Raw genomic sequence first — 23,473 nt, forward strand, 5'->3', positions numbered from 1 at the left:
GCGTGGCCTTAATTTGAAAGCGCTATGTAACCCGGAAGCTGTTATGAGGGCGTGGCAGCGAAGTAAATATAAACACACACTCGGTTATGTCCATTTCAGAAGTTGTGTTGGCATGTATGTAGTTTAATACATTCCAAACAATGTCTCGTTTCAAAAGAGGAGGTAGAGTGGACTCCCTGTCCGGGTTTCAGACGGACAAGGCAGAACCAGCCGTTCCCAACGGACTGCTGAACGCTGCGAGAAAGAGCGGCCAGCTCAACTTATCGGGTCGTGGGCTAACTGAAGGTAATGCTGCACCAAGCATATAGTAATGGGTACCTACCTACCTGTTATAGTTATAACGGTAATATGTAATACAAGACGTGATGTTACAAGGCACCTGTTATTTACTATAACGGGTACCTTGTAACATCACGTCTTGTAGACAACCCAACCCAGTGTTTGAGTTATAAAGGATTGTCTGTTTTTAATATGTATACCCAGGAGAGTGGAAAGAATATTGTTTTGAATCAATGCTGATTTGAGATCTGATCGATTAAAGCATTCAAGTACAGAGTTGGAGACTAGTTTCACCTTATTATATATTTATACAATTGTGTGTCAAGTTGTCGTCATTGTCGTCGTTTATTGATATTCACATTTTGGATTATGTAATCGGGTAGCATTATTTTTTCATGTATGAGCCAGTAGTTTATGAAATGCTGATCACCATTTATTTTGGTCTCTTGACGTGACCTGAAACCTCGTGTTGGAGACCTTCATGTCTTGGCGGAACTTGGTTCCTTGCTGACAGGTCAGCGAAGGGTCAAAGTCTGAACTAATTAAGAGGATATTTTATTGTTGTTCTCCTTCATTACTGGTGTAGAAGATAGTTCTTCCTTTAATATAGGCCTGCATCAGACTACAGAATAGCAGGAGTTTTTAGGATTTAGTTGTCTTGCCCAAATCAAATCTTTTCCACAATATTTTATAGAATAATATAATATTCTGTGTAGTTAAGAAACGTCGTGAAACAAAGCCAAGCCCAGCAACCAGCAATGTTGGACATCATTGAGATACTCTATTATAAAGTGGTAGGTAACTAGTTGCATGGCTTAAGAGGAATGTATTTGCTGTTACAGTGTGCTTAATGCTGATTTTTTTCAAAAGCCACACAACCCAAGACCTTACAAATGGAGTCCTGCTGTGTTGTGTGTGTATTTATTATATGTGTATATCCCATTGTAGTAATAATCACACACCCGTCAAAGTGCCAATACACACATCTGGTCGCTAAACTACTAGTTACCAGTAATACTAACCACAGTGACGTCTGTTTCAGTCCCCCAGAATGTGTACCGCCTTAATGTGGACACGCCAGAGGAAGCCAATAAGAATCTGTCATTTGGGGCAGATGACCGCTGGTGGGAACAGACAGACCTCATCAAACTGCTGCTCTCGTCCAATCAGCTCACGACACTGTCGGATGACATCAGACTCCTCCCAGGGCTTACCACACTGGACGTAAGTGAGGATAGAGTTAGTAATTAGTAACTGTATAAAGCCAGTGTAAATAATAATAAACTAATTAATTGCATCAAGCATGACAAAAAGTTATATTTATTCCTGTTTTGCGTACTGTTTTGATGTTCAGCTCCATGACAACAAGCTGACCAGTTTACCCGGTGCTCTGGGAGAACTGGAGCAGTTACAGCAGCTCCGACTCAGGTATACACACACGCACGCGCACACATTTTCTGACCACTAGGGATGATTCAACAGCCAAATGCAGTGTGTGTTTTGTGTGTCAACCAGTAACAACCAGCTGAGCACCTTGCCTGTGGAAATGTGCAGATTGCATAACCTGCACAGCTTGACCCTCCAGAAGAACCTTCTAGAAACGCTGCCCGAAGAGCTGGGACAACTAGACAATCTGACTGAGCTGGTAAGATAACCAATGCTAACTTAAAGAGATTTGGACTACACACTGCTTTGTGTAGTACAGTACTACACACTGCTTTGTGTAGTACAGTACTACACAAAGCAGTGTGTAGTACAGTACGACACACTGCTTTGTAGTTTAATTACAGTTGATAAACATCAATACTTCATCACACAGTACCCCACCTACACTGAATTGATTGAAATGGCTACACTCTACTTTTATTTTGTAATTAAATAAAGATGCTGTTGTCTGACTCATTCTGATTTGGCACTCTTTTGTCCCTCTTGTCAAACTATTATTTTATATATTGGACACTGCACTGTAGTACACTAGTTCCCAACCTTTTACTTAATGTACTAAAGCACTTGAAGACACTTAATTGCCTTCAAGACCTTTCGCGAACCACCTCATAAGCAAACAGGATAAGTAGATAAATATCGATGTAGTGGCTATGCAAAGTGCGCAAGCGCCCCATTTGTACACAAATATTACTGCAAGTCTATGGCCAGTAGGAAACAGTAGAAGAATAAGTCCCATTGTGTTAACTTGGCAACTAAATAGATAAATACATCAATGGATAACATTACAATGGAAAACATTGCAGTGGAATGTAAGAAAAGCTATTCTTTAAATAAAAACAAGCCATATATTTTCTGAACTATATTAATAATTTATACATTTTAAAGTCTTTAAACTTTTTTCTATCATTGAAAATTTCTCCATGTTAAGAAACACTTTCCCTTACCACCTGCAGTACCCTCACATACCACCAGTGGTACCCACACCACAGGTTGGAAACACTACTTTTTTATTTACCTGGTTAACTAGGTGTTGCTTTTGCTTGTTTTTAGGTCCTTTCCAGCAACCGCTTAAACTCCCTCCCCTCCGGCCTGGGGCATCTAGCCTGTCTCCAGAAACTAGACTTGTCCCACAACCTGCTCACCTCCTTGCCTGACAGTCTGGCCAAACTAGCAAGTGAGAACCCTTTCATGTGTCTAACCTCAAGTGAGACGCGTTTTGTCTCTAGAGGGAACGTACTCAGACCTTGTTGTGCGTTTACAGGTCTGAAGCTGCTTGACTGCAGCAATAACCAGTTGACCTGCGTTCCTGCTAGCCTATCGGAAATGACCAGTCTGGAGCAGCTTTACCTCAGGCACAACAAGCTCCGCCTCCTGCCGCAACTCCCTGCCACCATTCTGAAGGTGACCGTGGTTATAAAATCTAGTCGTGGACTCTGTAGACGTTGGCCTTCAAAAGGAATCCATTTTTGTGTTCAGACATCCCAAGGCTTAGATTAACTGGCCCATTCACGTTATTGTTATTTATATTGGGTATAATAGTGGTTCATCTTTTTCATTTATTTAGTATTTTCTTGTGGATAGTTGGATGCGGGCACGGAATTGCACTTTATTTCATTTTTCATTATATTATAATATCATTATGCCGCCAACATGAAATTCAGGCCGTAGCACGGTCAATGCAATCATATCATCTTTACGTCTGCCTGCCTGTCTGTCTGCCTGTCTGTCTGCCTGTCTGTCTGTAGGAGCTGTACCTGGGCAACAACCAGATCGAGCGGCTGGAGGCGGAGCAGCTGGCCAGCCTGGCGGCCATCTCCCTCCTGGAGCTCCGGGACAACAAGATCCAGAGCATCCCGGAGGAGGTCACCCTGCTGGCCACGCTCACACGCCTGGACCTCACCAACAACGACGTCGCCACGTAGGTCCCGCCCGCCTGACGCCCCGGCATGGCGCCTAGCGTATGGAAGCAGTGTGGTGACCCACGGAGAGAGCTGTCCCACCTTATAGGGGTTTGACAGTTGAGGCTGTTACTGCACAGGGCTCTTGATGGGCAGCTCTAGAGGCCCCCCTAGTGGACGGACCGGATTACAAACAAGGACTGTTGTGGGTTCTTTTCAAGGATGAGCCTTCAGTTGATTTTACCTTTTATTCAAATGAGAGAGAAAGAACAGTCTGGCAAGCTGCTACAGTAGGTCAAAGTATGTGCACAGGGAGATTCGGGGGCAGCGCTGGGTTGTTATCGGCCTGTGGCCATGATGTGTGGTGTGCAGTTTCATAATCTATTTGGCCCGTTGCCTAAGGTTACGCCAACTCCGTGGGTGCAACTAGAGATGTGTGCGGGATATCTTCACATGTGTTTGGCTAGTATGGTATAATGTAGTGTGTGTGTGTGTGTGTCCCTCCATTAGTCTTCCAGCCTCTCTCAGCCTGCTTCCCAATCTGAAGGTCTTAATGTTGGAAGGCAACCCGCTGAGAGGAATCCGAAGAGACCTGCTATCTGTAGGTCACACGCACAGCTACATACACAGCTACACACACACACACACACACACACACAGACATCAAACATCTCTTGCAATCAGAAAATCCTCCATCAAGCCCACTTTGATCATCTTTATAACAGATCCCTCCCTTGTGTCTTAAGGGCTTGTGGCATTTGTACCGACTGCTAGTTAACTAACAACTGTCTCAGTTGGCTCCAATCCCATTTTAATACCATGTCATTGCGAAATAATTTAGTGGTGATTAAATACACTGCTACCATAATTATCATTAATACACATATTAATGATTGGGATTTAAAAATGGTAGATACAACAATGGTCAGAATTGAGTTATTTCTGCCGTGGAGGTCTGTATTAGTGATCAGTCAAAACGCCATAATGATATTTATTCTGCTTCCTTCTGCCAGAAAGGAACCACTGAGCTGCTGAAATATTTACGGGGAAGAATTAAAGGTGATATAATGTGGTGTGACTGAATCATTTTTATTTTCTACTTCTGTCTATTCAGCCCACTTGAATTACTGCTATGACTAAGAAGAACACAGCATAAATGCATATATTCTAGCTGCTTGATTAGGGGTCCAAACACATTTTGGAAGTACGGCAGTGGTTTCTGGGACTGCTTTAGGACGGTGCACATCTGGATTTATAGGGGAGACCCGGCAATTTAATTGCAAATAGTTTTTTTTTTTAAAAGAATGAGTAGACCTTACTTGTTGCTTGCTCTTCTAATTATTTGTAATGCTAGCCACAAGCTAGTAAATGGCTAGCCAGCCAAGTTCTGTACTAATGAATCATCCTTAATAACCCCCTGGCAACACACATTGATTAATATCATACTCTGTGTATGAGTGTTTGAAGAGTCTTGTGGTTGTTGTCATTCTTAGAGGAGCCAGGTAAAGTCGACGAGACTCCCACTGCCATGACTCTACCCAGCCAGGCCAGGGTAAACATCCACAACCTCCAGACACTCAAGATCCTGGACTACAGGTACAAAGAGCAACAGAAGGGTTCGGGAGGGTTAATCCCACCTGTCTGAGAATCAGACCCCCAGACATTGTTGTGCGTGTGTATTGGCGGTGTCCGTATATTCTAATTTGTGTTTCATTTGTGTATGTACGTATGAACTTGAAAGCTGAGTTCTTGGTGAGAAATGTGTTGATCATTTCAATAAAACAGGAACCTAAGGTTAAGTGTGTGTGTGTGTGTGTGTGTGTGTGTGTGTGTGTGTGTGTGTGTGTGTGTGTGTGTGTGTGATCTGCTTGTGTGTGTGTGTGTGTGTGTGTGTGTGTGTGTGCGCTAGTGAAAAGCAATCAGAAAACATTCCAGATGAAGTGTTTGACGCTGCAGCAGGACAGATCGTGACCACCATGAACTTCAGCAAGAACCAGCTGACCACACTGCCCCCTAGGTACACACACACACACACACACACACACACACACACACACACACACACACACACACACACACACACACACACACACACACACACACACACACACACAGTCTATCAGTGTGCTGCATGCATGCATAAAACAACACCATGACCATCCCTCTGGCTGGAGAGGTCCTGACATGGTGCTCATGTTAATTCCTCTCCTATCCCCGTCATCCCCCAGGCTAGCAGAGTTCCAGGGGTCGTTGACGGAGCTCAACCTGGGCTTCAACAAACTGTCCTGCCTCTCTCCTGCGGTCTCCACCCTGATGCAGCTCACACACCTGGACCTCAGGTAGAGATGATGCATCATGGGACTTCTACTGTCCAAACCTCAGCGTCGTCCACCACCAGATCCTAAGCAGTGTTAGAATGACAGCCAGTTGAGTTGCAGGCTCATTCCCTTGAGGGCGCACTTGAATGCGAGCTTGAGTGCAGCAGACCTTCAGGTGGTCAGGTCGTCTTTCGTCACAGGATCTTCTTGGCTCTTGCTACAAAGTGCTTGCGTCTTCAGTCTTTTGTTGACCTGTCGCCATCAAGCATGGGACAGGCCTTATGGGACGTTGTGACGTGAGTTGGGAAATATCCAATCGTTCGCCAATTTCCTTAGGAACACACTGTTGCTCAGTTTTAGTGGTGGGGTCACACACGCTATGAGGGATTTTATGTTACAATGACCCTGATGGTTCATGGTTGTCGATATCTTGAATTTCATTTCACCAAGAGCTGGGAATTGAAAGTTAAAGCTGCTATCCTCAAGTATGGCTGCCCCATTTGTCTTGGGTTTTGATTGAGTCTCATGCATTCGGATCTATGCTTGCTTTAAATACACAAGATTTGTTTGATAGTGGTAACTTTTCACTTCTTAGCCATATTGAAACTTCAAAATAAGTCTGCAGGTGGCATCATACTCATCACCAATGGCTCCGCTCTTACCACGGTTTAGATTGTATCTGTTTGATTTGTATCTTGCCAGGAACAACCAGCTGAGCGACCTGCCCTCTGACCTTGGGTCCTTGAAGAAGCTGCGCTCTGTGATTCTGAATTATAACAAGTGAGTGGCAGACGCGCTCGCATCACCGTGCAAAGCTACTGCTACTAAGGTTAATGCTGCAGTTCCAGACCTGCCGTGTCATTTCATGGCATCTAGTCCAACACATGCAGGCCCTCAAGCTAGCATAATCGTCTTAGGGGAGGGAAAAGGTGAGGAGCTAGACTGTAAAGAGTAAGTTATATAATATAATATACATTCAAATGTGTTCAGTTGTACAAGTGTTTATGAAACAGTGTTTATACAATGCAGTTACAAGTTATTACCTTTTTTATATTACTTAATGAATATTCACCTAAAGCATTTATTGTGCAGTTTGATTCCAACCTCACACGATTCTTGAAAGACAGACCGTACCGGAGACACAGTGATGTCCTGGCTGGGGCTGATAGCCAGCACACTCATCAGCAGCCAGTTGGGTTAGCAGGTCATGCAACACCCGGAGAGTTACAATACATTTCTCTCCTGCCATCCCTTCCTTTTCCGGTAAAAGGTTCAAATGCTTTCCTGATGTCCTGTACGAGATTGTTTCCTTGGAGACGGTGTTGCTAGGCAACAACCAAGTGGGTGGTCTGGACGCAGAGCGTCTAAAGGCGCTGGCGGCTCTGTATACTCTGGACCTGTCCAACAACGACTTGCTCAACGTAGCACCTGAACTGGGGCTCTGCACGTCGCTCAGGTAGGCCAGGACGTGCACACACTCAGATTGGTCAAATGGATGTATTAAAACGTGACGTACCCACACACCCCAATTTGCTAGTACAGTTCAGGAAAATCTATTTTTGAATCCGCTTTAACTTTGGTCCTCATTTCTATTTGAATGTGTTTTCGATTAAATGTAAACGTAGATCACCAAGGTAGTCTATCTCTCTCTCACTAGGTGTCTCAGTTTGGACGGCAACCCCTTCAGGACACCAAGGGCAGCCATCGTTGCCAAGGGAACGGATGCAGTGATGGAGTATCTCCGCAGTCGCATCCCCACATAAATCCTTTTCCTTTCAGGCTACACCCTGCCCTCTGCCCCCACCCCCATGGGCAGTGAGGTCGCTTAGCAGCGACCTCACTGCCCATTGGCCCGAGGTGAAATCCCCTACGGAAGCATGGGGCTGTTGGTCATGATAAACGTACAATCCATAAATTCTTTAAGCACATCTTTACTACATCCAATGAGAAGCACTTATACATTCAATAAAGCATTTACATTGTGGCTTCACAATCATGATTGCTTGGTGTGTGTGTATTGCAGGCATGATAAACAAGATGCCATTTCACGGTCCGTAGTCTTGTCTTCACTGCCTACTACATAAGTGCTGCAGTTCATTACGCTATTGGTTAATTGACCACTCAAGCACAACCAGGAAGTGTGTAGTCTACTCATGAGTCAGGAGATGAGCTCTGTAGAAGCTCAGCAGTGTGCCTTTTATTAGGTTGTGACTCATGTCAATATGGTGGGGTGTGTGTGTGTGTGGGGGGGGGGGGGGGGGGTTGCAATTTATCCCAAACTGCTCTATTTCCAACAAAGATTAAGAAGCAAAACTTATTTTGTTAAGAACATTTGAATCATTTATTTAAAACATCCATTTTTACTTCCAGAGTCGTCTCTCTTGAAAAGAATGTGGATGATGAAGGTGGACATTAGAAACCCAACATTTTGACAAAGGCGAGCGAGCAGATGGGCGCGAAGCAGAGCAGCAGTGAGCAACATGGTAGCTTCAGATCCCCATCCCTTGCAACATCGTCTTTAGAACATGAATCCTCTTCAAAGTCATAACAGACTCGGAACCATTGACATCCAAACAAAAAAATCATAGTGAATTTACTTTAAAGCTTAATGTAGCAATACTGTCTTTTTAAATCTATTTTGAGTGTATAAAATGGTATGCCTTTTATGCGTGAAGAAACAGAACTTTTTTCTGCATGCTGACTGGTTCATTTGCTGGATCGGCTCAATACACAACATTGCTACACGTTCTATTCTATCTAAAACCTTCTCTTGCATGGACACACTCACGCACATATGCACACACACACACATCCCCAACCCACAACTTAAGTCACACTCCAATCATTATGTATGTTTCACAACACGTCTTCTGTTTTACAGATCACATCCTTGAGAAGTGAGTGGTCACAGGGGCACAAATAAACAGTTCATCCCTTGTCAAGTCATAATGTCCCCCCCCCCCCTTCCATTGGCAGTATACCATAGCTATGTAAAAAGACCCTTACACACAGGGGGCGGAGCCTATTGTAGTTGTGAACGATTAAAGTGGTGGTTAGAGAGGGGAGGGGTAAAGTGATAAACGTCACATTTAAGTTTAGTAACAAAAGCGTCAGCGCAGAGCTTCAAACCTTCCTCCCCTTCCCGCAGACCTGTTACGGTATAAATGACAGCCGAGGGGCTGAGGTTTAGAGGTATGGGTTAAACGAGACAAAACAGAAAGAAACACCATCTGGTAGCTTTGCAGCTGGTTGGCAGCAGCCCTACATGGTCTTCACGCTCTTACTTTGAAAGGGCGGAATGAAGGATAAAAATGGCTGCAAACTCACCTTCAGACGTAGGAAACTCAGTGGTCCCACTGACGCGTTTCACGCTTCACAATAGTTTGTATGCCTATTTACTAGTTATTTTTTTTACACAGTCTGTACATCAGTTTAATGTACATGATATATATATATTTATATATGTATATTTGTGTGGTGGTGAGAGGGATAGGAATTCTGTGTGTGAGGGAAAGATGTAAGAACTACAGTCAAATACTCGTTTTTCTTTTTCAGTTGAACTTCCGTGTTTGTGTGTTTTCTGTGACTGAACGCAGATACGTATTCAAAACAAATGACAAAGTTCATCCCTTTTGCGTTAAGTAGATTGACAACAGTGCATCTGTACAGGCCGCAACATTCACACATACCCACATGTACATTAAAAGGGCCACGCCTCAACTTGTGTATAAACATGTCATTTTTAAGAAAAAAGAAAAGTATATCCACACAAACACCTTTTTACTAGAAAGTGACAAATGGAGAGGAGCAATAATACATCTTTCAAAAAAGGCAATAAAATACAAATAAAATAAATAAAAATAAATTACTTTCGTAGAGCTCAGGTTAAAAACCAAAGGAACACCCTCGATAAACCCTTCAACTCTAGACCATCGAAGACGGGCTGCTGTGAGGCAGATGTGTCATGTAAACAATAGGATGGACATACGGCTTCTTTAAAACAGCTGGACGGACAAACCACACAGGACGGACACATTCGTAAATCAGTCTTTGAGAGGAATGGGGGGGGGGGGGGGGGGGGGGGGGGGTTTAGAGGTTGTTGGGGGCATCAATGGTCCGGTACACTGAAGGCTGGGGGGGAGGTCAACGTCAATCACTCAATACCTATAATAGCCATTCCTTCATCCATGTAAATACCATTGTGTGTGTGGACATCGTTTACTCCTCTCCTTATTCGCGGTTCTGCAGTACTCCGACCCTCCTCAATCGTTGTATTGACTGTGTGCGTCAGTGTGTGTGTGTGTGCCAGTGAGAGGCAATCAGAAAACATTCCAGATGAAGTGTGTGACGCTGCAGCCTGACAGATCGTGACCACCATGAACTTCAGCAAGAACCAGCTGTGGGGTGTGTGTGTGTGTGTGTGTGTGTGTGTGTGTGTGTGTGTGTGTGTGTGTGTGTGTGTGTGTGTGTGTGTGTGTGTGTGTGTGTGTGTGTGTGTGTGTGTGTGTGTGTGTGTGTGTGTGTGTGTGTGTGTGTGTGTGTCGGCCAGGACATTGCCTCGGCACCTTCATACTTGGGTGCCCTCGGGATACAGAGCCACGGGCCCCCCCCGCCCCTGAGCCCACCATACATCACCCACCCTTCTCCTCCTGGCTCTGGTCTCAGCCCAATTCAGTTCACACTGGTTTGAAGTTCTTTTTTTTGTGTTCTTCCTGGGTGGGTTAAAAAAATGTGGTCAAAAGCACACCGGTGTTTTGTTGAAGAAGGCAGTGTGTTTGGTGGTCCAGACGGCTGTGTGTGTGTGTGTTTGTGTGTCTCTGTGAATGTGTTAATGCGACCAGGGGGCATGCATGCACTCGCGGATGTGTGTGTGTGTGTGTGTGTGTGTGCAATCAAAAGGTGGTTAGTGGAGGTTATTGAGCTTTCAAAAAAAAATACAAACAAATCGGCAAAAGGCAAATGTTTCTTTTTACCCCCAGGTCATAACATTTGATGTTGTGAGCGCGTTGCTTATGTTTTTATATTTTTATGTTTTCATTTTTTCTAATCGTGACATCCCTGCCAATACGTGTGTGTGTGTGTGCCGGTCTGTGTATCCTATGACTTAATGGTGCACGCATAACGCATGGTGCACCACAATGTCCCTGTACTAGGGGGGTGGGGGGGGGTGTTAGCGTTAGCGTTAGCGCGGGGCCGTCATCAGGTAGCACAGGTTGAGTGTTTGTCGTGTACACTGTCGGTCACAGGGGGGGGGCTGTGAGGGTGGGGGGGCTATAGGATCCCGTCCATGGAGCTGGTGTCCAGCCACTGGATGAGGGGGGGGGCTATAGGAGGGGTGGGGGGGCTATAGGATCCCGTCCATGAAGCTGGTGTCCAGCCGCTGGATGAGCACGCGCAGGAAGGACATCTCCTTGCGCGTGTTCTCGAAGATGATGCGCGGGTCGTCTGACTGGCACCGCAGGCAGTTGGGCGCCATCACCATGGCCAGGTTGTTGACGTCCATCTTGGTGTAGGACACGTTGGCCGCCTGGGCGAACACCTGGCGTGGCGATACACACACACACACACACACACACACACACAAGGACACATTATGCGTTATGACGGCCTGCTTTATTTGTGTTGCCGTCACTTTGTGTTTGTTTCTTTGGTGAGTTGATATGGTGAGTTGGTTCATTGGTCAGATGTGTGGCTGTGGTCCCTGCTTATTGGTGGGCCAGGTGGCCAGTTTGAAGGGCAGCAGTGACACACACACACACACACACACACACACACACACACACACACACACACACACACACACCTCCATTTCAGCGGTGCTGTGCGTCTTTAGTTTAGTTGTCTTTGTTGACAGCTAAAGAATTAAGAACTAAAAATATATATTATATTTTCTGTCTAATTTCCTTTTAATGGGCATATGTTCGTTCTTCCAAGCTGAGGTGTAAGTGGCCACTATTAGAGGGCACTTTAAGGAATCCATGGAGATTGACTTGGTTCCAGTTTGAATCTTTTCGGTTTTCATGGTGCAGAAAGTACAATTTATTTATAGTCACCCTGCCGCACTCAAAATAAAATAACGGGGCCAGAACCCAAAACAGGACTCTTGCCAAACATGCCCTTTCTTGTTTCCATGTTGTTCAAATTTGTAACTTCACCGAATGAAACGGTACTAAACATTCTAACCTGAAATGGTTCCTGCTCTCGCTGGATTTTAAGTGTTTGGTTACTGCTTTATTTTGAATAATGTGTTCACTACACTTTATTTGGTTATTTTGTTGTCATGGAAATATTAATCATAACTACAATATACAATTATAGACATGACATTAATTTTTGTTTATATAATTACTGGTCAATCTAAAAGGAACTGTTTACATTCTCCTTGGAACTAGATACCTCCTTCCTCTCTCTAACTGAGAGATGTTAAGATAGTTGCATTCCCACTGTGGCCACGAGGTCTGATGCTCAGGCCTTGCCAATCGGCATCCTTTAACTGTGTTGCAGCCTTGCTTGCAGTCTTGCAGACATTTCCACTTCACCAATAGTGTATCGCAGTTTAACTAACAGCCTCTCCTGCCGATCCTAAACTCTCCACGATGGTCACTACTACTCACCTTTGTGACCTCTGTATTCACTACCCACAATGCAATTCCCTATATGAATCTTGTTCACCCATTGTCTCACTGAATCTATCCGTGGTAACTTTGCTCCTTTCCCACGATCATGCTCTAAAATTAAATCAATGCACGGGGGGGGGGGGGGGGGGGGGGGGTGTGTGTGTGTGTGTGTGTGTGTGTGTGTGTGTGTGTGTGTGTGTGTGTGTGTGTGTGTGTGTGTGTGTGTGTGTGTGTGTGTGTGTGTGTGTGTGTGTGTGTGTGTGTGTGTGTGTGTGTGTGCGCGCGCGTTACCTGTAGGAAGCGGATGAGGTAGCAGAGCACCAGCTTGTTGATGTGCGGCAGGCCCAGCACCACGTTCACCGCCGCCTCAGGGTTGTCGTAGTGCGTAATGCAGTCCTCGTAGAACTCATGAGGGATCAGAGGCTCCTCCAGCTCCCGGTACCACAGCTTCAGCAGAGATGCTAAACACACACACACACACACACACAGACAGAGACAGAGAGACAGAAACAGAGACAGAGAGAGAACGAGAGAGAGAGAGACAGAGAGAGAGAAACAGAGACAGAGAGAGAGAGAACGAGAGAGACAGAGACGGAGAGAGAGAGAGAGAGACGGAGACAGAGACAGACAGATGGAGAGACAGAGAGTGAGACAAACAGAGACAGACAGAGGGAGAGAGACACACACAGAGGGAGAGTGAATAACAGATGGTATCAAATAAGAGATACTTCCGTTTAATCTGATTGATAATCACTTTTCCACAGCATTTTTTTCTCTAACCCTAACCCTTTTTAAAATCGTCTTAGCTATTTCACGTTATTGCTTTGGCAATTTGTTCAAGTAGCTAGAATTCCAATACAGCATTTTCATTTCAAATTCAGCGAGATGGAGACTGAGCGTGGTGAGAGCAGATACTCAACATAGTGGTGAATCATGGGGGTACTCAATAAGGAAAGAACACACTAACAACCACCACAATGACCAAGGAACACCCTAGTAAATCCCACAACATGTGTTCCGGGCCTCTGATCTCCAGAGAGCGCCGTACCGGGGATGTGGGGGTCCTCCAAGCCCGTGGGGATCTTCCACTGGTCCACCTGCAGCTTCAGGGCGTTCACCTCGTCGATGTCCCCTGGCACCCTGAGGACGGGACACAGAGGACGGGTTAGGCTGAGGGGAGGCCTGCTACTACAACGGGCCTGACACAGAGGAGCCTTACCGCAGACCCGTGTGCCCGAGACCACGGGGACACACATGATCTGATGGAGGAGGAACATGGTTACACGGAACATGGAACGCATTGCATTCTTCCTCTGCAAATGGACATTTAAAGCATTAAAATGGGAGGCCTGCAGAACTACTATGCTAATAATCACGGATACAAAATAATTGTTGAGCAGATGTATGATAGGACTATAGAAAACCCTAACCCTAAGCCATATGACAAACATTTTCAATAACAAATAATTGAAGAAATAAAAGTCAAATTATTTAGGAATCTCTGAAATTGGACCCATTTATGCCTCGACTATTTGGCACCAATTCATCAATTAATCAAGGATTCTGTCCGGTTTGGGGCCCCCACACTTAAAACAGCCCCTGAAAGGAGCCTGGAGCGGCCCCGGCGAGCTGCGTACCTGAAGATGCCCTCCGTCTGGTCCCCGTTGAGCCCCAGCACCTCCTCGGAGAGCCGCGTCTGCACCCAGGGCAGCTGGCGCTCGGGGTAGCGCTCCGTCTGCAGCACCATCACCTCCTCCAGCGACGAGCCGAACATGGAGGGGCTGAAGATGGCGTTCTGCGCGTGCTTGATCTCCTCCAGACACGGCTTCTGCACGCCCTGCGGGTCGTCGGGGGAAACAGGAAGGTAGGTGGTGTGAGGAGCTGCTCAGCTCTGGGGAGGGGAAGATCGCGGTTTCAGGGCGGGCAATCGGGGCATCATTTTCTGTGATTGGTCTAGGGATTTCATCTGACCTGTCAATCAGAGGTGTGGGAAATGCAACACTTCTCAACGGCGGAGAAACGTAGGCAGGGGGGGGGGGAGTCATTATTTTGGTTGTTTATTTTCAAAATCGTGCTCTCTCTCACTCAAACTCTAATTCTCCACAATCTCCATTTCTTCACCTGAAAAGTTATTTATGGCCAATGACAAGTTGATGGAGCCTCTTGGCCCAGAATGGAACAGGGTGCTTCCTCCCCTGACAATAATTCAATGCGCAAAGCCACAGTTTCCCTGGTCACATGACAACCACACATTGACTATCGACCTGTCGGTGAGGCGAGGCATGTAACCCACTAACTAAGTAGTACAGGATATTGGCAGGTCAAATCCACGAGGAGCTACGGTACATTCGAGAAGGGAACGGGGGGGGGGGGGGGGGAGAGAAAAGAGCCCACTTCTCCATTCCCCCCATGGCCAGAAGGGGAGCTATATTTAGAGAAGGAGGTCGATGAGATAAGAGGAGCCATGTGACCTCCTCCTCCCCAAGTCTGTCTTGGAGAGACCCCACCGACAGCACATTCATCTGCTGTGAAAGGTTAGCAGGTTAATAGCAGTCAAACACCCGGAGACCTTCAGGGACTTGGTAGTGTGTTACTGTGTGTGGGTGTATGTAAAACCACTGTGTGACAACCTGCCTCTATTAATACCCTGTGGGGACTGCTGGCACAGGCTGGGTAGACACTGTGCCAAAGCACCCCAGCACTGTTATCACTGCAGCTACATCCGTGATGCATCCATTAGCTATGCCACGCTTAGGCACACATGCACACACCCACACACACACACACGCTATTTTTGGATTGCATTCCCCTTGTATGATGTTGTCATGTTTGACAAGCGTCCTATTCCCCCTGGTGGGGCATTTGTATACTACACATACAACCTTGACAAATATTGTTGCATTGTGCATCACACATTGTGTAATTAAACTAATAAATGACACTTGACAGAAACCTGCTTGATTGTCCTGAAGGGCAGTGCTTTGCTGCAGGTCTTCCCATCACGTGGAGTAGTAAGAGAGCACCAGAGAGAGAGGGGTGTCTCCTGGGTTTGGTTCAGGGTCAGCTGCCCTCGCATGAGCTGGGTCTTTAATCTACAAATGATAAACCTTGGATGCACATTTAATCCAAAATGTTGAAGCCAGTGCCACAATCTTAAGCGTGTCTCTCTGAAGGCTTTGCGTTGGCGTTTGCCCAACAAACGCATCCCAGATGTGCCGATCGCCCTTAAGCCGCGGTGGATAGAACGAGCCTTTACACCTCGGAGTCAGATGAAACGACTCATTACCATGCAGCAGCGAGACGGGTGCCCCCATGTGAGAGGGCATGTATCCACTAACAAGCCTTGTCACAACACATCACAGCGGGACAAAGACAACTTGATTAGGCTGCCCTCCGCACTTCATCAACCACACATGACCGGAATTGGCCCCGTTCTCGTGGTCTTCTGTCCAACAATCTCGGCGCTAGTCTCAGATCACTCATGAGACTTTACTTTAATAACTTCAATTGGGAAGACAGAGAAGCTAAATTCTATGCAAATGGAGCATTTCACCTTGTTTTGCTTCATATTTTCTCTCAACCGATTATGCAAATTGAGGCTGGGCTCTGTGAGTGCATGATTGGCTAACAGATTTCACCAACTCGGCCAGTAAACTATTCCCTGTGGGAAGACAAGCTACAACATCCTGTCCTGACTCCACCGTTCTGAGACAATGCGTCGGTAAAGGGAACCTCCTTCTGAATGTGTCATCCACTTGCTTGAATGAGTATCACCTCAAGAAATATCTGAGTCAAGAAACAGGAAAACGAGGTGTTACTCTGCCCCTTTCAGATCTTGGTTTTGGGAACAGGCTCTGTGCCCTCTTCCCCCAGATGTTCTGGTAATGTAATAGGACTACTGAGGAGGATGCTGGTAATTTTGGAGCACAGAGTCATAGATCGTACATACCTTCTTGGCCCCGGTTAGAGCAGCCTTTGTGAGTTTACGGTAGCAGTATTTGGCGTAACTGCTGATGGCCACTCCTGCAGCAAAAAAAGGAAAAACACATTTTAAAAGCCAACTCCTTGCTCTTTCATTGATGAACAAAGTCAGGATGATTAGAGGGGGAAGTTGTACAGTAAAACCCTCCAGTAAATTAAGCCAGGAACGCTGGAGTCTGTAGTTCAAATATTTTAGCATTTACCCGCCCGTGTTTTTCTTCATAAATCCACATTAAATCTTTGATTTGATTGATTAAATACGTAAACGTTTTTTTCTTTTATTGCTGCCCGTGCTTTCAATGTGCTGGAAAATAAACCAATTTGCAAGCTGTGCGACCCACACTTTTCTTTGCTGTGTAAAGGTGGTGACCCTTCTTTATTTTAGTTTCTTTCCTGATGGTCACGCGGCTGCAGTGACCCATGCAGAATAGGATGAGAGAAACAGGGGCTGAGGAGGGAGACAGAGACTCAAAGCCTATTGGCAGAGAGAACCAACTGTTGTTTTCCTTTGAGTGTGTGTCCTTTTGTTTGAAAGCCCTACAAACACCAGTACTCTGTCAGAGGAGCCAGTCAGTCAAGTTTGTGGAGCGTGGGCACGAAAATGATACTAGTCCATACATAGTATTTTTCCACTGCTCTCATACTCTCAGATATGCATTAACTTCATGGGCGTGTGCGTGTGGTGAAAGGCTTCTCACTCAACGTCCTCCACAATAGGGAGGGTTAAACTAAAGCCTTGTCTCTCTATCTAGGCAATGCAATGCAATTTTATTCATACAGCACTTTTCATACACGAGGCAGACTCGAAATTCAATAAGAGGAAATAATAAAATAAAATTACACGTAAAATAAATAAAGGCAAAGTAAAAAAAAAATGCATTGTAGATAGTGCAATGTATTTAGAGAGCAAGAGCAATCATAAAAGTCTTCAGTCTTGTTTCAGAATCCGCCCATCGGTCCACACACACCCACCCTTGGTGTCGTTAAGGGGGTCCGTGTGGCGGGCGATGTAGCCCTCCAGGTAGGCGTGGAAGCGGGGCGTGGGGGGGAAGAAGGCCAGGCAGATGGCCATGAGCTCCCAGCCCCGCTCCAGGCTGTCGTAGCGGAAGTTCTCCGTGGTCTGGCGACACAGCTGGATGTAGAGCTCGTCGCGCAGGCCCTGGCTGCTCCAGCCGCGCACCACCACCTGGCCAGGGACCCAGAGGTAGGGGTTACTCATCCGGGGAGCTCTCGGCGAGGCCCTCGTCGATGCACCACATTCATTATGCAGCGGCGTGCATCACGGCAAGCGGTGGACGGGCTGTTACTGCAGCAGCACGGCGCAAGGATGTTTTAGGAGGACGGGTTTCTGACCAATAGTTAAAGGTGACATATTATACCACCAGGTGTGAGGGTGATTAGCCGTTACAAGCCGTTTTGAAAATCTGCCTCTTCTGACATCACAGGTGGGCGTGTCCGCCTAGATGTGTGCTGGATAGATCAGTCTACCAGCCTACTGAGTGGACTGTAGCAAAAGGTGCTCGTCTATCCGTCATACATCTCTGTGGACACGCCCACTTGTGATGTCAGAAGAGGCCGATTCTCAGAATGGCTTGTAACGGCTAATCACACTCACACCTGGTGGTGTGATATGTTCCCTTTAAAAATAAATCGTTAATTTTATACTTTAACCTTAAAACCGTTGAACCTTGCTGGGAAATGATGCTTCCACAAGAACACATGTGCTCCGCTATAAACAACAGGATTCCATTCTTTAGTAAGGAAGCTTAAATTTGCGCTGTGTGCTCTGTGCATCACCGAAATGTGCACACGATGCAGGATGACCGGCCTGTCAGCTTTACACATGACGTCGGCAGTACTGCCTTCAGACTACACTCATCAAAAACACATCCAGAAGGCCCCGTCGACCACCGACCTCCAGCGCCACGACGAGGGGCTCGGTCTTGGAGCGCCGGTCCCCCATGAAGGTCTGGATGAGCTTGAAGATGTCCACCGCCTCCCGCTTCACGTTGCGGTCCGACGTGACGATCATGGGCTTCTTGATGGGCTCGCTGCTCCACGCCAGCATGTTGGCGATGGACACCTTCCTCCGGAACAGACCCTGAGAGGGAGGGAGGTGGGGAGGGGCGAGAGGGAGGGGCCAAGGGGGAGGGGCAGAGAGGGAGGGGCCGAGAGGGACATAACAGACGTTAAGACAGCCTGATGTGTTGGCCTTATTCACCAAGCAGCCATCACGGTTTTAAAGGCTAGCATGTAGAACCAGGTTGAGCACTCGGGTAAGAAGCCTATAGGGCTGAGGCATGTGTAGGCAGCGGCGAGGGAAGTGAGAGGGGAAAGACGTGGTCGTAGAGCATCGTGCTCGACAGGTAAAAACGATGATAAATTCATTTTTATGATATCATTTTTTTTTTAAGAATGAAAATTTTTCAATGATGTATGCAAGAAAACCATATGAAACCAATGTATGCAAGCATGAGAGGAAACGTAAAGAGGATGTACACTATATACAGGCATGCACATAAGAAGGTGAGTGAGTGAGTGAGTGAGTGAGTGAGTGAGTTCTCTGGAGCACCTGTGTGTGTTTGTTAAAGTGCTTGGAGGCCCAGTTCTCGATGTCCGTCTCGGAGGACGGCTTCCTCAGGGTGAACTCTGGGAAGACGCCACAGCTGGCACTGGGCATCATGTTGCGGGCGTTTCTGCTGGCCTCAAATTGGGCACACGCCCCCAGGTCCTCAGACTGGGGGGAGAGGCAGAGAGGTACACAGAGAGGCAGAGAGAGAGAGAGAGAGAGAGAGAGAGAGAGAGAGAGAGAGAGAGAGAGAGAGAGAGAGAGAGAGAGAGAGAGAGAGAGAGAGAGAGAGAGAGAGAGAGAGAGAGAGAGAGAGAGAGAGAGAGAGAGAGAGAGAGAGAGAGAGGCAGAGAGAGGCAGAGAGAGGTACACAGAGAGAGAGAGAGAGAGAGAGAGAGAGGGAGAGAGAGAGAGGTACACAGAGAGGCAGAGATAGAGAGGCAGAGAGAGAGAGGCAGAGAGAGAGAGGGGGAGAGTTACACAGAGAGGCAGAGAGAGAGTGGCAGAGAGAGAGAGGGGGAGAGGTACACAGAGAGGCAGAGAGAGAGAGGCAGAGAGAGAGAGGATGAGAGAGAGAGGGGGAGAGGTACACAGAGAGGCAGAGAGAGAGGCAGAGAGAGAGTGGGGAGAGGGAAAACAGATTATAAAACCAATCATTGCAGATCTATTGTTGTTCAGCATTTAAAAGTCAAATCTTGGTGTGCCGAAGCATAGCAAGAAAAATATCAATTCATGTATCAAAACAAACATTTATAAAAGGGCTTAATGGTGGAAAGGAAAATGGACGTCCGTTTAAGTTTTCCAAAGTATTAGTGAAAGTTATTCCTGAACTAGAGCTAAAGTACTAATTAATCAACTGCTGTTGTTGCTCCCTGAAATCAATGGAGTCTTATCGCAGCCAATGTCCTGCTACGTCAGCATTTATGTGGAGCAGTCTACGGCAATTACCCAGAAACCACCAGCACAGCAGGCCTGTGGGTGGTCGTGTGTGTGTGTGTGTGTGTGTCTTTGCATGTACGTGCGTGTGTGTTGGTGTGCACATGAATAACCATCACAAAAAATGTCTTAAAAGTAAGGAAACACAACAGCCTCAATGCACTTCTGCATTGTCAACATTTGCTAGAAATATACTGTTGCACAAAGGGTCACTTTCAAATCACATTGCTGCGTTGTGTCTTGAATACTGAAAAATAATAAATAAATAAATAAGACGAAGAACTGAGATACTACAGTGTTAGTCCCTTATCTGATTGACAGTGGCTTCCACCGTTATATAAGCTAGTCAGTGTTCATCAAATATGGATGACATTCAAACAACGGGGTGTCGCTGTAGCTATTTTATGAGCAGCGCCCGCACTTTGTGATGGATCCTGTCGCCATGTGAGGAGGAACAGCGCAGGAATTCACACATGAATTCACACCCGCCGGCCCACACGCAAGCCTGTAGAGGGTGTGACCTGTGAGGGGGGAGGAAGGCTGGAGGAAGGCTGGAGGAAGGCTGGAGGAAGGGTGGAGGAAGGGTGGAGGAAGGGTGGAGGAAGAGTGGAGGAAGGGTGGAGGAAGGGTGTTACCTGTGAGGGGTGGAGGAAGGGTGGAGGAAGGCTGGAGGAAGGGTGGAGGAAGGGTGGAGGAAGGGTGGAGGAAGGGCGTAGGAAGGGCGTAGGAAGGGCGTAGGAAGGGCGTAGGAAGGGCGTAGGAAGGGCGTTAGCTGTGAGGGGGGAGGAGGGCTGGAGGAACACTGTTACCTGGGAGGGGTGGAGGAAGGGCTCCGGGGAGGCCAGGCTGGTCTGCACCGACAGGCTCTTCTCCAGCAGCGCCTGGGGGAAGCCGAGGCGGTCGAAGGTGCTGCGCTTCCAGTGGTGGTGGTGGTGGTGCAGGTGCCCGTCGCTCTGGGCCAGCGCCTCGTCCTCGCTCAGCGCCCGCACCACCGGCCCGGGCAGCGGGCCCGGCAGCGCGCCGTCGCTCTCGTAGCCGTCGCCCTTGCAGCCGCCCAGCACCACCAGGGCGGCCGAGCCCCCCGCCCCGGGGCCCGAGTCCCAGCTGCTGCGCTGCTTCAGCACCTGCTGCGCCTCCCAGGCCAGCCGCGCCTGGGCCAGCATGGCCTCCGACAGCGTGCCCGCCGTGCCGCGCTCCGCCTCCCCGCCGCAGCGCCCCAGCTCCTGGGGCAGCGACGGCTTGCGGCTCTTGCGCTTGCGGTTGCTGCCCGGCGAGAAGGGCCCCCCACCACCACCACCACCTCCTCCTCCTCCTCCACCTCCCCCGGCCCCCGTGGAAGAGGAGGAGGAGGTGGTCATGGAGTGGTTGTGCGCCGAGGACGACCAGGAGATGGAGTCCTCGTAGAGCAGCCGGCCGCCGTCCCCCTCCCCGCCGTAGTCCAGCAGCAGCCGGGGGTCCCGGATGAGCGACTGGCTGTGCTGCAGCGTGTAGGACCCCCCGTAGGAGGAGCTGCTGTAGCCCCCGGGGACCGCGCCGCCGCCACCGCCGCCGCCGCCGCCCCCGGTGGTGCCGTAGCGCAGCAGGCGGTCGGCGGTGCGGAAGCGGGGGCTGCAGGAGGACTGCTCCACGTACACCAGCTGCTTGACGTACTCCTTGCCCGCCGGGCTGTACTCCAGGCTCTGGCTCTTCTCGGGACACTTCTGCCGGGTCAGCACCAGCTGGCCGTACGGCGAGGCGCCCTGCTTGGGCGAGTGGTACAGCGGGGACGGCGACTTGCGGGCGGGCGAGCGGCCCGTGGCCGTGCCGTAGTAGGCCGAGCCGGGGTCCGACGCCAGGTGCATGATGTCGGAGGGCGGCTCCTCGTAGATAGGCGGCGCCCCGTAGTCGGAAGGGGGCTCCTCGTAGAGCGGGGGGTCGTAGGCGTAGCGCGGCGACGCCGGCTGCGAGTCGGAGCCCGAGGGCCGCCGGTAGGTGCCGCCGCCGCCGCCGCCGCCCATCTCCGCCCGCTTGAGGAAGGGCGACTGCTGGCGCCGCTCGCCGTAGGGCGTGGGCGAGCCGGCGTCCGGGTCGGAGGAGGGGGTGGCGTTGGGCGGGGGGTTGCCGCCGCCGGAGGAGCGGCGGGTGCGGGTGCCCGTCCCGCAGCCTCCGCCGCCTGCGGGGGCGTCGATGGGGTTAGGCGGGGGGTCGCAGGGGGAGTAGCCGTTGCCCTGGTGGGACAGGAAGCTGGGCTCGCGGTCCGTCACCTTGATCAGCATGCGCTCCTTGGTGCCGGTGTTCCATCGGAAGGGAGACGTCCTGCAGGAGAGGAGAGGAGGAGAGAGGGAGAGAGGAGAGAAGATAGAAGGGAGAGGAGAGAGGAGATAAGGGAGAGGAGAGGAAGAGAGGAGAGAGGAGAGAGGAGAGAAGAGGGACGAGAGGAGAGGGAGCAGAGAGGAGAGGAGAGGGGAGAGGAGAGAGGAGAGAAGAGGGACGAGAGGAGAGGGAGCAGAGAGGAGAGGAGAGGGGAGAGGAGAGAGAAAGAGAGGAGAGAGGAGAGGAGGGGAAGAGAGGAGAGAAGGGAGAGGAGAGAGGAAGAGGAGAGAGGAGAGAGGAAGAGGACAGAGGAGAGAGGAAGAGGACAGAGGACAGAGGAGAGAAGGGAGAGGAGAGAGGAAGAGAGGAGAGAGGGAGGAGAGAGGAGAGAAGGGAAAGGAGAGAGAGGAGAGGAGGAGTAAGGAGAGGACAGGAAGAATAAAAAGGAGGGGAGACAGAGACAAAGCAATTGAATTAATTAGATTCTCTACAAGACACAAAAAAACAAAAGACAAAGAGCTTTCCTGTCAAGATCGATAGTGCGGCAGCAGCTTTTATCTCTACAGGCGTGCCTTGGGGGAGATAGTGAGACCCAGTGATACCCGGGGACATACAGAGTGTTACAACTTAAAGCGGAGGAAAAAATACTGTATAAATGAACACGCCGATAATCTAGGAATGAGATGAACGCGATTCAATGTGCTTTCCGGATGCTGGTGCCGACTGCGTGGTGTGAACTCAATTTATAAATGGACTCAATAATGAAGAGCCGTTGGAAAAATAATGAACCCACCGCAATGAACTTAATGACAACTACAAAGCGAGAGCAGCGTGGCGTTGCATACCAAGTAGCCACGTACGTCCAGCATAAAAGAGGGCTGGTAATCGGCACTTCAAGGGAATGAGGTAACTGTATCACTGTGTCCACAAAAAAAAAATGGGCTTTAAGGATGTATTATTCAGGTTAAAAGGTCATCAATCCTAAGGTGGGAATGTAACTACCGGTACAGTGATTGATAATGTTCCACGCTCAGTCCTTAAAATCTGGTGTCGTAGCAATTTGAAAGCAACAGGGGATATAAAGCACTTCCTTAAACTTAAAACATAATCATACATGCAGTGGCAGAGGCTTGATTC

General features: G+C 48.4%; 2 protein-coding genes across 2 annotated transcripts in view; one reads left to right on the forward strand and one right to left on the reverse strand.

Moving 5' to 3' along the window:
- Positions 1 to 28: 28 nt before the first annotated feature.
- lrrc40 (leucine rich repeat containing 40) lies at positions 29 to 7,994 on the forward strand. Its single transcript, XM_030372087.1, has 15 exons — positions 29 to 285; positions 1,322 to 1,503; positions 1,634 to 1,707; positions 1,795 to 1,924; positions 2,776 to 2,899; positions 2,987 to 3,126; positions 3,471 to 3,643; positions 4,134 to 4,224; positions 4,637 to 4,682; positions 5,117 to 5,219; positions 5,533 to 5,640; positions 5,852 to 5,962; positions 6,644 to 6,721; positions 7,212 to 7,397; positions 7,599 to 7,994. The coding sequence occupies exons 1-15, from the start codon at positions 141 to 143 to the stop codon at positions 7,702 to 7,704; spliced, it is 1,797 nt and encodes a 598-aa protein (XP_030227947.1). The 5' UTR covers positions 29 to 140; the 3' UTR covers positions 7,705 to 7,994.
- A 2,023-nt stretch (positions 7,995 to 10,017) lies between these two features.
- Positions 10,018 to 23,473, reverse strand: part of arhgap39 (Rho GTPase activating protein 39) — a 46,190-nt gene continuing 32,734 nt past the window's right edge. Inside the window, exons 3-11 of the mRNA XM_030372043.1 lie at positions 20,854 to 22,339; positions 19,112 to 19,276; positions 18,455 to 18,640; positions 17,512 to 17,725; positions 16,508 to 16,581; positions 14,196 to 14,395; positions 13,607 to 13,698; positions 12,850 to 13,019; positions 10,018 to 11,480 (exon numbers count right to left, since the gene is read on the reverse strand). Of these exons, the coding sequence (XP_030227903.1) occupies positions 11,286 to 11,480; positions 12,850 to 13,019; positions 13,607 to 13,698; positions 14,196 to 14,395; positions 16,508 to 16,581; positions 17,512 to 17,725; positions 18,455 to 18,640; positions 19,112 to 19,276; positions 20,854 to 22,339 (2,782 nt within the window). The 3' untranslated portion in view covers positions 10,018 to 11,285. The remainder of the gene's footprint in view (positions 11,481 to 12,849; positions 13,020 to 13,606; positions 13,699 to 14,195; positions 14,396 to 16,507; positions 16,582 to 17,511; positions 17,726 to 18,454; positions 18,641 to 19,111; positions 19,277 to 20,853; positions 22,340 to 23,473) is intronic.

Source organism: Gadus morhua, chromosome 12 (genome assembly GCF_902167405.1).
Source record: "Gadus morhua chromosome 12, gadMor3.0, whole genome shotgun sequence".
In the NCBI taxonomy this organism is placed as follows: domain Eukaryota; kingdom Metazoa; phylum Chordata; class Actinopteri; order Gadiformes; family Gadidae; genus Gadus; species Gadus morhua.

What these genes read in the sequence shown, in the direction of transcription:
- lrrc40 (XM_030372087.1), top strand. Translation starts at nt 141, where the DNA reads ATGTCTCGTTTCAAAAGAGGAGGTAGAGTGGACTCCCTGTCCGGGTTT. An exon ending in ACCAACAACGACGTCGCCAC is followed by an intron (nt 3,644 to 4,133) that starts GTAGGTCCCGCC and finishes TCCCTCCATTAG; the next exon opens with TCTTCCAGCCTCTCTCAGCC. An exon ending in TCCGAAGAGACCTGCTATCT is followed by an intron (nt 4,225 to 4,636) that starts GTAGGTCACACG and finishes TCCTTCTGCCAG; the next exon opens with AAAGGAACCACTGAGCTGCT.